A 13,569-nucleotide genomic window follows, 5' to 3' on the forward strand; every position below is an offset into this window, starting at 1 on the left:
TAACAAGAAGCAATATGTTCTTTTTGTAGTGAATACTCTCTACTTCAAATGTAACATACTAACATTAATAGCTTGACTTGCTATTTATGGATAATTTGTGATGCCTCAGCTTCTTGCACTCACTTCATATTGGTTGCAAAATCTTTGGGTTTATTTATTTTTACATATATGTAAAACCTATATAAAATAATAATGGTATATATTGAAAACAAACAACAACAACAAAACAACCCCACAGGTAATTCTGTCTCTTTTTGTGAGAATGGAAGAATTAAACTTGCTTGAGATCTTTTCTCTGTACTAAGTTCTATACTTCAAAGGATTTCTGTTCCTAGCTTGCAGAAATAGCAAGGTGAGATTGAAGTCAGTGACCATTTGTAGTATCCAAGGAAGGAAAATTTTTGTCTCTGCTCTTGGAGGTTTGGTACTTACCTTGAGGCTTATTACCCAGAAACAACTTTGATAACTTTTGTTGCTGTAACTGATACTTGGAGATGGCAGGGTTGTTCTTTTTTTGGAAAATTTTTGGCTGAAACATCTTGAATTTTTATGTGTAGACTATAGGAATTGCATTACCGCTTCTGAAACCATGGGGTTCTAGCTTGAATTTTAGCTGGAGTAGTGGGAGAAAACACATCTACCCAGTAGAGATCCTTTGTCTCTACTTCAAGGCTAGATACTACGGAGTAAAAGGTATGACTGAAAGTATGTTGCTACTGTTTTAGCAGACAGTAAGGTTAGTTTTTTGATGTTTTGATGAATATGGTTATTGGATCAGGCTGGTGAATAATCTTGTTTAAAAACAATGTATCTACAAAGACTCTCGTAGAGGACTACGAAAAGTATTTGGTTAAAGAGAAGCTTCCTTCCTGGGATATTCTTAATAATTATTTACAGTTTTCTTGATGTACAAGTAATAAACTCCTTAAACGTCTTTTTTTTTTTTTTTTTTTAATTCTATCTACTGTAAATCCACTGTCCAAATTCAGATGTGTTTTCATTTTATAGGACTAAACTGATGAGATAACAAGACGTGCTCTAATTTCCACTGAAATCTTTGCACATGATCTTCCTTCCCTTCTGGCAGCCAAAATTCATGCAAAGTTTATTTCCTCACACAATTGCCCCTAGTGTTTGAGAGAGGTGAGACTGTAGTGGGGCTCACCTAAAAGCGATACAGGCTGAGGAAGCAGAGATCAGCCTTCCACATCCTGGAGCTGTGGCGATCACAGCCTCTGGGGAACTGAATCCCTAACTGCTGAAGTTTGTGGAAACCTGCTGACAGCAGACGTATTGCATGTCCTCTGAGGCATCTTGGTTTCAACTTGTTGATCTGTGTCTGTTTAGGGTAAACCTGTATGTTAAAATTCAGAGGGCTGGAGATGGGATCGTTTGTTCTTAGAACAGAAAATGGCACCAAAATGGTACATCTGTGAAATTAATAGATACTGTACTTGATTCCCTGTGAAACTGTAATTCACCCCTTGTGTGTGTGGGCGTGATAATGTAATCTATAGTTGCATGATCCCATGCAGTTATTTCCACAGTATGGCCATTTCACTCAGTGCATGGGATGGATGGGATTAATTGAACAAATGGCTATATTCACTCTATTCACCCCCTCCTCTGAATTCTCTCTGTTTTCCCTCTCTGGGTGGCCTCTGTGCCTTTATTTACTGCGCACTATCCAAATCCTTCCAAATACATATTTAGCAACTTTTCCCTTGGGAATTTCAATGGTGCTCATTATTTTGGTGTCTCTATTTCAGAAAATTTAAGTTATTCACAGCTTTATGGAGAGGTTTGCTCATGTTCCCATTTTAAAGGCACAGCATTGAAGCTTCAAGAGTGTTGGGTCAAAAATGGACTGACTTTGTGTATGTGCTAGCTGTTGTCAGATAGTTCTGAGTGCTTAGTTTTACAAAGCACAGTGAGTGCAGGAAGAACAGCTTTCTTCATAATCGTTTTGCAATTTTCTGTTTCTATCCTGCTGGTTACGAGTCACACATAGTAAGGAAGACAGAACTGATCCTCTCTAGTGGAAAGCCGGGTATGAGAGACTGGATTAGCATAGGTTTTGCGGCAAAAAAGCAAAGCTAGGATTCTGTTTACAAGGACAGTGTTTAGCAGTCTTGAAAGGGGAAATACAGACCCTTATGGGGCACTTTATTTACTGCAGACTAGCCCAAGCAGTAGATTATGGCAGGCTCCTGAAACCTGGCTTTCTTCCTGCAGCAGTTGTGATCTTGTGTTGTGTACCAGAGACCTTGAATTCATGTGACAAAACCAGCTTGCTGTTTCCTAAATTTGTAAACTTACAAGAAAAAAAATAAGCTTTGGATGCTGTTAACTTAAAGGCAAAGGGGAAGTGTCTTTAAATTATAAGACAGATTTGCAACATGACAAGTGAGGCCCTAAAATCAATAGCGTGTTTAATTTGACCTTGTAACTCCATTTGCAATAATATTCCTTGTTATCTAAGTATGGATTCATATTTATGCTCTGAACACCATACAGAAAAGTAATTTAAATGAAGCTAATTTTCACCCACTTCAGTGTTTTAGCTTATAAAATATAGATGGAAGACTATTCCCTTTCTGCATTTTTAACACCTTTTCCAAAATATGCTTTATATCCAAACCCATATGTATTTTTTCATTTGACAGTAAATGCCATTATAATGTCAATGTTCTTCTTCACAATACGTTCTGATAAATTTTCTGAAAAGTGATAGCTATTTAAAATACAGACTTAGAATAAGTTTTTCCTTACAAGTACAACTCTTCATCACTAACTTTACTTACCATGAGCCATCTTAACGACTTTGTTGGTAAAACAAACAAACCCCAGTAAGTACGGTGTAGAGAATTCTTGGGAGTGACAGTTAGGGTGCTTTAAGTTCATTTCACCCCCCCGAATGTCTGCATACTCAAAAATCTGTTAAACAAGTTTAATTTAATGTAGCTTTGTGTACGTTGTGGTTCTGCTTCATGCTCCCCGTGTAACAGTTTGAGAGTAGCTTTTTCAGAGAGCATTTTGAATGCTGTGTAAGCAGGGAGAGAAGATGGCAAGCGTTACAGTGCCAATTCCGAATATTATCTGGCTGATCATCTTATGATTATTTTTTTTAGATATTCTAGCAGTTCTTTTAATATGACTTGGTTCATTGTTCTTTTGCTTTCAAAACAGAGGAGAAACTAGGTCAGTAGGCTATCAGACAAGCTGTCAGAACTAATCTGTGGTTACACTGTGTGCAGTAAAATCCCTTTGCAATACAAAGACAATAGAAGGTGCCTGATCCTTTGTGGTACTTAAGATTTAAAACTCTGCCCATATAAACTATTAATTCTTACATTTTAGCAGGGTTCAAAGTCTTCTTCCAGCTTTCACGTATTTTATCAAGCTCTCATTCAACAGCCTTGATATTTTAGTACACTTTTTTTTTTTCCCTTTTAGACATCAGAACAAGAGACGAAAGGTCTTCCCAGCAAAAAGGGAATTGTGCAATCTATAGTAGGTCAAGGCTACCACCGTAAGATAGTCCTAGCATCCCAGTCAATACAGAATGTGGTTTATAAGTAAGTATGTTTTCCATTGCCTCTTTATTTTGTTATCATAGCTTTGTTAAAGATATGTATTTGCTTATCAGGAGTTTTAAAAAAACTCATGGAATAACTGTTCATTTTGAAATTATTAATGTGAGGGGAGAGAGGCATGCTAAAATGATGAGTCTTACTTAAACATCATTTGGATGCCGCCTCTATGATGGCCAGCAGAGGGCTTAACTGTGTATTCATTGTAACTAAGAAGGCCATTAAAGCTTAAAATTGATTTATCTGAAATTTATATTTCCAGTTAGCTAAATCTGTCCTCTTTCTCACTTAAAAATACATATTTTCAGTAATCCACTCTAGAAAAGTGCTGAAAAATGTAGTTGTTCTGTCATAAAACTTCAGGAAGCAAAGTCAAGAAAAACAAGAGAACTTCTTGTAATTATGTAGTTGAATCTGCTCACTCTATTTGGGCATCATGGTGTACTTTCCATATATAAGAATAGCGAGATACGTATGTCTTCATAAATTAAATGTGTTATATTAAGACATGATTTAACTTTTTTAGGGTAAAGTTTTTTTTTCTGCAATTGGATCTTTCTGGAGCTCTGCTTTTATTTTTTAATTTAGTAGGATTGCTACTCACTGGCTAATTTTTGTGTCTCTTTAAGTGATGGGCAGTCCTCAGCAATACCTGTAGCCAGTATGGAATTTGCAGCGATTTGTCTAAGAAATGCCTTGCTGCTACTGCCAGAAGATCAGCAGGAGCCAAAGCAGGAAAATGGATCTAAAACTAGTAATCAACTGGGGGGAAATACAGAAAACACTGAAACCAGTGAAGCGTGCAGGTAAAGAGAATTGCATGTAAACCTTTCTTTATGTCCAAATTAACTCTGGGCTGACAGTCTGTGTCTGCTGTCTATGCTGTTTGGCCAGCAGAAAAAACAATGTACTTGTAAATTCTCAGAAGTGTTAGGATATGCAAAGAAATTGTTTAGGTGCTCGTTGTTTTAGTTGGTAATTTAAGAATAAAATACTGAGTTGATTCCTACCAATCCTAACAACTTTAATAAATCAGACAGTGAAATTCTTTTTTTCACTGGCCATCTTCTTTTCTGTGCTGCAAATGTTATGTTTTCCCACACCCTCCTGCAGTGCATATTAGTTTTTCTCTAATTGTAAGTGAAGTTTCACATGTTACAGTGATTCTGTGTGTGTGTGTGCACGTGCACCAGGTACTTGATCAATATATAAATGTCTAGCAACTCAGTTGTAAACATTTCCCCGTGATCAGACTTGACATTCATCAGCCCTAGTATGCTTTGTTGTGTTTGTTTTAGACCAGAAATGGGAAACTAGATTTAGAAGATAAATATGAAAGCAGCACGGAGCTGTTGCTTAATAAATTGCATTTTACAAAAAAGATTTTAAGAAAAATCTCTTTTTTTTTTTTTTTTTTTTTTTTTTTCTCAAAGCTTCTGAAAAGCTTGTAGACCACGTATGTCAAATGTTCAATAGCAGGAAGGTATTTTAATTTTTTGCATTGATCCTGATGTGTTCTGAACTTCCTTTTGAAGAGTAACTTTGGCTATAGCCTGCACTTTCATTAATGACCATTTTGAGAAAGGAAGAGTTACAATAACTAATCTAGAAAAAGTGGCTATGTTAGAACTTCAACTACTTAGATGAATGAAAACCCACAATGTTTCTGTCAGACCCAAGTACAGATAAATTCTAAGAAGATGAGATTCATTTGTCACATGGCAAGATTTACCTCACGTGCGCTGCGTTGGGTAGGCACAAGGTGCATCTCCATGTATTCTGAGGTTGCCTGGGGAGAGACTAGGGCTGGGTGTTGGTGGCTGCTACTGCTACAACAATATTTGAAGGCTGTTCTCTGTAACTCTTTTCCCAATGACAATGTCTTCTGTCAAGTGACCAAATCACTTAAACTTTGGCTGAGAGGGGCTGTTTCTTTATTGCTTATCGAGGTTGGAGGTTGTGAACTAACTTCCCCTGGTAATCTGTATGCAGCCCATTGAGGCAAAGCTGTTCTGGTTTAAGTGAGACTTTGGTTTTAAGCTTATGGAGCCCACTGAGTGGCAGTGATTTAAAAAAAAAAAAAGTGGTGGCCCTTATTCAGACAAGACCCTTTTTTGTTTTGTTTTGAGGTTTGTTTTTTGTTTGGTTTTGTAGGAGTGAGGAAAGGAAAATACGCCCTGTATGGGAAGATCCTTTACTACCTTCTGCTTTCAAAACCAGATTCTTCAGCTTAAAAAAAAAAATTAAAAAAATTCCCTCATATCTGCCAGTGGTCACTGCCAATTTCAAAACGTCCAGCGCAGGCTGTTCTTGAATTTGTGTGTCACATTCTGAAAGGTTCTCTAAGGGTTTGTTCCTTCTGATGCGGGACCCTCTGTGAGAGAACAGTAAAAGATATAAGGCATTTGAAGAAAATCACACTAATTGAACAAGATGGTTTTGAAGCAAATCCCACTAATTGAGCAGGCTGACTCTGAGACAGATTATTCTGTTATTCTGAAGAAAACAGTGGATACTTTCAGTGGTTAAGGGTATTTTTTTAATCTAATTTTTGGCAAAGGCATGAGGTTTATACACTACAGCAGTGCTGAGTACAAGTTTTCCTTGGAGTCGGTTGCTATCTGTTTTGAAGGTCTAAGTTAGAGGTATCTTGCTTGTTAATAATAAATAGTTGTGAAACTACATCGATGAAAAAGTTCTTGTTAGGTGGACAAACTCAGTTTCAATCCTGTTTTTTTTTTGTTTTTTTTTTTTTTATCTGTTGTTTCTAACAGTCAGTCTCTCTTTGCCAAGGTGCTGCTGTTAACCTTGTCTTCAATTCCTCATTCCAGAAGGAGGGTGTCTTTCAGCTTATTGGAGAGCAAAGTTGCAGACTCTTTAAATAGAGTGAATACTTGCTCCCCCCAAAAAAAGCCAAGCGTGACTTTAAGTGGACTTTTTTTTTTAAAGACGTTTTGAAATAAAAATAAAGGCACCTAGAAGTCTAAAGGAAGCTGTAGCACTTTGCGGATTATCTTTCGAGTATATTTATGTAATTAGTTTTTAAGATATCTAGGGGTAGAATTAGTTTACTGCTCTTCTTACAAGCTAAATGAAGAGAGGTTACAAATGCAGCGAGTTCTGTATCTTTCCAGTTTAAAGTTCTTGTCCTATACCAAACTTCAAAAATAGCTGTGGAGAATGGCGTGGGTTGTTTGGTCTGTCAGTCAGATCCTTTCCAGCAAATGTCCCCCTTCTTTCTTCTCAAATAGAATAGTTGGGATAAGGGCATGTGTCTCAGTTTTTGCATAGCTTCATTTCCCTGTTTGGAATTCCCTGGCTATGGAATTCTTGTTGTCCTTTTAAATAGACGGAATAAACATCAATGCTTATTACACTGGAATTTTTAAATTCATTATTTATAGTCACTCCATGTAATTAATACACTGTTTTTATTCTAGCAATAAGAGTCATGAAGGGGATAAGTTCATTGCAGCTCCACCTTCTTCGCCTTTGAAGAAACAGGAATTAGAAAATTTAAGGCAAGTAAATAATATAAAATATTCACCACTAAATGAGCCCCCTCTTAAACTGTGCTGTAGTTCTGGAGTCATTGTTGGCTTTTTTTTTTTAAGGCAATTGCAACATTGAATTTTAACTGTTTATTTAAGGATAACTTTTTTCAAATGCGTGTGCTTCCTTCCTTCTGGGCTTTGGATGGTTTCTATTTGTTCAGACTCAGAATTTCAGTTCAGAAGGTAGATCAGTTTGCTTGATCTCACTATAATTGGCTTGGCATTATATATTGGGCAAAACTAAAAAAAAAAAAAAAATCAAGTCCCATAATTGACAAAGCTAAAAACCTGATAATAGCTATTGTGATTGGCGGAAGGGGTGGAGATTACTGTATGGTACCTTTTCCCTTTATAGCCTTGATAAGGCTAGTTTGTAATTCAGCCCCCACAACATTATATGTTTGGATGGGAAAAAAAAAGAAAGTGGTAAAAGCAGCTATGCTGCTTTCAAATGAGAGCGGTGTTCCTTGCAGCAGAAGTAAATCTATAATTTGCATAAAATAGAAAAATTGCCCCTGTTCCAGGCATTTGACTTCCTCACCATGAAAGAACATAGCTAAAATTTGGCTGTAGGCTTTTTCATGTTTTCAAAGATCCTTAAACTACTTGTTCAGCCATCTGAGTGCTCTCCAAACAGAGTAACTCCTATGTGCCTAAATAAGTATCATGTTATCTGGAAGCTCTTTACTTTTCCCCAACAAGATTATCATTTGCTGGCGATGTTAATTATTTCAGGTGGCTGCCAGCCTGTTGAAAATCTCTCTTACTATAAACCTTGCACCTGTTTAGAAAAAAGAAATCTGTTTTAAGTTTCCATTGGGGATAAAGCATACAGTAATTTCCCACTTAAACTCTTGGGTAAACACTCTGTTCCAGCCAAGCCCCAGGTAACCTGTGTTGACCAGCTTAACCTTTACTTCGCTCCACTATGTGTAGCAAATCTACTTGTATTCGTTTAAAAGCAATTTAGCAGGAATCTGTGAGGAGACATTACTGAGACCTTGATTATTTATTCTGAAGTGTTGTTACAAGAGTACACTACTTGAAATAAAAAGCATTGGATTGAAAACAGTGATGTGGGTTGGTTGTGGTTTCTTTTTTTTCCTCCTGACTGTTGAAAATGTGGTTGCCACATGTCAAAATTATAGTGTCACATTGTGATTTTTTTATTTTTTTTTTTTAATACATAGTCTTTTCTTTCACAATCAGCTGTTATTTTCTACTGATGAAACCTGACAACATGTCAGGAAATCTTACCAGTTTAGCAAGAATTACACTGCTTCTGGTAAAAAACATCATATAAGGAAAGGAAAAGTATTGGTTATTTTTTTTTCAGTACTTGGTTTGGTGGTTAAATCCAGAAGAGTAGACATCCCTAGAGAGTGATTCTGCTAAAACTATTTTTAAGTTTCTGCAAATAGCTGTGAAAAGCAAAATACGTTGCACTTAAATGTTACTATATTTCTGTAGACTTGCTTACTAAGCTAAGTGAGAAAATTAAAATTCTTGTCTAGTCAGGGAAAATTAAGAAAAAAATTCCGAACGTTGTCAAGGATTATCCTGGGGAATAGGTGTCTATTCGATTCAGTTTTTCTCTGTTAAGTCATGAGATTGAAAAAACTCTATTGCTTCTAAAACTGAAATGGGCAACTTAAATGCTTTTTTTGCATATTTTATACAGTTGCACATCCTAATAACCGTTTAAAATGACCGACTGAGTTTGCCCCTAAATAGTTCTTAAAAATACCATCTAGAAAAGGCTTATGTCATATGTATTGTTTGGTACTTGCGTACAAATTAGTTGAGCAGACTATTCTCATAATAATCAGTAATTCAATTGCAAGGTTTTAAAAGCAACAAGCAGAAGTCTGAGGATACCAAAAGTTGCTAAGAATTTATACATAGGAAGTGGAAGCTCCAGATTTTTCTTCTGAGTTTCTTCTAAACAATTCTGCTCCTCTCTGCTCATCCTCCAAGGCGACAGTTCCCCTGCTCTGCTCTCAGCCTGTGGTATGTTTCAGTGCACCACAACAACCCAACACTTTAGGATACATCAACAGTAAAGGAGTTCTGGTAGACCACAGTGCTACATTTGGAAAATTTTGTGGATTTTATTGTAAAAGTTGAGATGGATAGCAACGGACTTGTAGCCTTTTTCTCCCTAGATTGAACAAATTTTGTGTGAGACTGTCGTTTTTCCCCTTTAAAGCAGCTAGACACAAAGGAATAGTTTGATCACCTGCTTTGTCCTGAATAGATTTGGACTGTAAGTCCGTGCTGTAAGTCGTGATCCAATTTTACCCTTTTATTTTTCCATTTCTTTTGACTATTCTGTTGGCCACCTCCAGTCCATCTTATGCTTTATTTAATTTACTTAAATATTTTTGAAAAGTGCATACCCTTGTATTGTATATGGTATCACAGGAGCATCACTGACATTGCTAATCATTTCACAGGTAATACTGTGAAGACTGCCATTGCTCACCAATATACCTTGTCTCTTCTCCACACCTACCCAGTTTTGCCTCATTTATCCCCTTAAAGTTTGCAGTGGTCTCTTTGGCCCTGTCACAATGCTGGAAGCTTACAATGATTATCACCCGTAGCTGTTTTGCTCTCTTCTTCCTCACTCTCAGCCACTGAGTAGTTCTCCCCATTTCCCTTTTGCTGGTGCTGAATTTCCCCATTGAGTAAGCACCATCTGCATTCTGTATTTCTTAATGTTTTGGATTGTTTTGCCTGCATTGAAACGTAAAAAGTAGGCAGTTTATATCCACTGTTGTGCTTAGTTAGCTATTTGAAATTATTTCAGATTAGTGATGTTCTCTAAACAGTTCAGAAGTGGCATTTTTAGTGCCTTCACAGTAAGCTTTGAAGAACTGGATTTGCTCTGGCTCACCCTTTGCCTGAGAAATAAGCCAAGTCAGATGTGGAGTTTGGGTTCGGTGTGGGCTGACAAATCTTGTTGCCTAAACCTACACAAGAGGCTCTTTGACATAATCTGGCAGTTTAAAAAAACATTTTTCTTTTTCCTAGTGCAAAGGCAGTTTTATTTAGGGCATGCAGAGGCTCAGTGATGCTGGAAGTCTGCCGTGCTCAAAGGCAACCTGTGGAGTTTTGTCAGAATCCTGACCGAGGTGAAAAACTAGTTTGTCTTTTCCCTTGTGGTGCAATTCTTCTGCTCCGGTTAGCTGTCAGGTCTCCTGAGCGTTTGGTTTAGCTGGCTCAACAATGGATCCAAGTGCACAAGAACAGTACTGCAGGGAAGAAAACCTGAATATTTTCCTCTTCTTTAGATGGCTGTTGCTGAAGAATCTTTTCAGCTCTTGTGTGGCTTAAACAGTGACAAGTCCTTAGAGCAGAGTAGTAGGTTTCAGTTTTGCTGGATTTACCTGTTTTGTGATTGGAGTGTGTCTCGTGTTTGAATTTACATTTTCAGAAATAAATACAGGCTTTGAAAAAGTTGTGGGGAATAGAAGATACGTATTGATGTAAAAGGTAGTAGCAACCAATTCTACAGGCCTTGGCTTGCGTCTAAGGATATTTAGTTGCTGACATTTAGCATCTCTGCTGGTTTAAAAGCTGTGCTTTCTTGAGGCAGAGATGAAAAGAGGCTAGTTAGAAGCAGGCTGTTATTACAGAGACTTCCCCCCCCCCCCATTCCCTCCCCCTCCCCAGTCGCAACCTTTCAGAAATATTTTAGGTTTGGGACTTGAGTTGGGGAAGCTTTCCTCTCCCTCTCTCAAGCTTTTGTATGTGTTCAGATTTGATGTGACATCTGGGCACGGTGGAGAGGAAGTGGGGGGTAGGGAGAAACGCTGGAGAAGTTTCTTATCCTGCTTGTGCATAATTAAGGAGCATGCCTCCTGGGAAAGGGGAATAAAGGCACCCCAGGTCCTGCCACGAATTACATGACTTACTGCTGGACCGAAAGTGGGCTTGACAGTTGCCAGAAGGTTGCACGGTAATAGCCCACCTACTGGCGGGAGAGTCGAAGGCTCTTCTCCCATTGCTCCCAACGTGAAACCCCCGCTAAGAGGGTCTGCTCTTCCTCCCTGGAGAAGGATAGAGTCCGTGCTCGCAGCATGGCATCACAGCCTGCGGTGGGCAGAGGCTTGTGTCCTGAGGACAAGGCAGCTTGCACTGAATGATGTCTTGCGAAGTGGAAAATATGCCCGAGTGCTGTGTTCGAGGATGGGAGGGAGTTATTACAAAGTGTGAAGCTTGGCCTAATGATGGCATCCTGACGTGGGGTTATTGTTTGAAGATGGGAAATACGAGTACTTCGGATTTCACTACAGGAACTGTCAGAGACTTTGTGGTTTTGGAAAGATAAAGTCTGTGACAGCAACAAAATGCCACGTCTTGGCAGCGGATTACAGCTTTCAGTTGAACACAAAACTGGAAGCGCCAAATTCTCCAGCGTTTATTATCTCCCTGTGTGCAAACATTGTACAATATGAGTGAAATGTGTTACAACTTATTTGATTGCTACTATGTGTCTGTAGATTGTATGCTAGAGAAATCTACAAATCTCTTACCCTTTGCTGTAGTAGAAGGGGAGGGCAGGGAAGTACAAATCGGAGCGCAACACAAAACGGAAAAAAAAGGGTGGGAAAGAAGGACTGTCCATAAGAAAAATAACAGGTGTGATGAGGTCCATCTTTTTTTTTAATCTGTTATTTATAGTCAAAATTTCAAAATCTTACTGAGCATAAAGTGGTGATCCTTGGTTTATACTGGTAGAATGCAATGTATATATCTCCTAATTCAGAGAATGCAATGGAGGCCATAGATAACAAAATGCTAACTCCTTTATTTCATGGTTTGATGCAAAGACATTATTGAAAGTTTATGATTTATTTCTTCAGCACTTAACAAGAAATACATCTTACAGCTGCATTTGGAATCACAGAATTTTCCATTTAACATGTTGACTTTTCCCCCTCCCTTTTTTCTTTTTTCTTTTTTTTTTTTTTTTCCCCCTCCAGGTGCTCAATACTTGCGTGTAGTGCTTACGTGGCTCTGGCTTTGGGTGATAACCTTATGGCATTGAATCATGCAGATAAACTTCTTCAGCAACCAAAGCTGTCAGGGTCTCTTAAGTAAGTCTGATGTGGTCATTTCTTCTTTCTCAGCCCTGCTTTTTGCTGGAGAGTTCTGAGTTGAAGCTTCCCATGTCTGTAGCTGCTTGCCAATTCTGTATCTGATGCAAAGAATTGCTTGGCCCGCTCCTGTTCTTGTTGAAGCCCGGACTAAATGTTCATTGACACACAGGAACGTGAGTCCCCTTGTTTGTGGATAAATTCCACGTAATTTGGAATCTATTGCTGCTTTTTTTGCTATTTACTAATCTCCAGCCATGTGCAGTGGCCAGTCTGTCAGGTCCTGATTCTTTGTGGGGCTGTGCGTGCTTGTGTTGGCACAGCACAAGGGGCAGGAATGAGCAGCTGGGGGTAGACAACATCAGCCCCAAGCCAGCATGCTGCTGAAAGCTCGCTTACGAAACTACAGCCTTTGAGGGGAAGGTTTGCTCAGTCTTTTGGGTAACGGATCTTGGGTGTGCAGGGCTATCACTTTACCTGCTGCTGTTGCTTATATAGGTTCCATTTTTCCATTTCTCTTCTTCAGTTCTTATTTGGCACTGTATTTTTTGGAAAGATATTCAAAGCTTGTTCTGTTTCTACCCACCAGTTCTCCTGCATCTCTGCAAATTCAAAAAAGGCAGCTTTAGCCCCATCCTTCTGACCTTGTTTGTGCATTAGTTCCTATGCCATACACAGGATAAAATATAGCAGAGGTTTTTATGGTAGTAATGGTATTTTTCAAAACTGGTAATGTACTTGCAGAAAACAAGCTAACTTGTGCTTATTTTTATGTGCTGGCAGCATACTCTAAAATGGTCTGTGCCAATTAAAATCTTTGGCTCCCATGCTTCAAACTACTGCAGAAGCTCATCTCTTTTGTACTGTCATTGTATAAGCCAGATTTTAGAGGAGTTTGCAAGGTAACACATAATTTTGTGAAGGCAATGTTACCATTATGTAATGCAAATGAGAGTTTTTTGCAAAGACGGAGCACTCTCTATCTTGGTCCGAGGAAACTAGGCTTTTTGTGCAAATTGGGAATATTGAACTGTTCCTGTTCTCTTAAATGAAATAAATTGCATGTAGAAAGTTACGTTTGCCGTGTTAGATCTAAATTGCAGAAGTTATTTTGGGTGATTGACTGACATTTTACTTGATGTTATGTAATTCATTACAACCAACAACCAACTGTACGGTCAGTTTGAAGTGTACTGTATACGGCTGCATAGAAGGAGCGTGAACTTTGTTGCTCAATTTTTGTTTCACATTAAATATTTGCAAACTAAACTACAGTCTTGATTGACGGGACTCCTTCTGTACTAAAGCTGAAAAGGA

The 13,569-nt window shown here is 38.2% G+C and overlaps 1 protein-coding gene across 1 annotated transcript in view; it reads left to right on the forward strand.

The window, feature by feature from the left end:
* CNOT10 (CCR4-NOT transcription complex subunit 10) overlaps positions 1-13,569 on the forward strand; it is a 35,198-nt gene that overhangs the window by 16,774 nt on the left and 4,855 nt on the right. The window contains exons 11-14 of the mRNA XM_082479175.1: positions 3,457-3,578; positions 4,223-4,399; positions 7,034-7,114; positions 12,139-12,252. Coding sequence (XP_082335301.1) covers positions 3,457-3,578; positions 4,223-4,399; positions 7,034-7,114; positions 12,139-12,252 — 494 coding nt within the window. The remainder of the gene's footprint in view (positions 1-3,456; positions 3,579-4,222; positions 4,400-7,033; positions 7,115-12,138; positions 12,253-13,569) is intronic.

This window comes from Vanellus vanellus (genome assembly GCF_965231255.1).
Source record: "Vanellus vanellus genome assembly, chromosome: 2".
In the NCBI taxonomy this organism is placed as follows: domain Eukaryota; kingdom Metazoa; phylum Chordata; class Aves; order Charadriiformes; family Charadriidae; genus Vanellus; species Vanellus vanellus.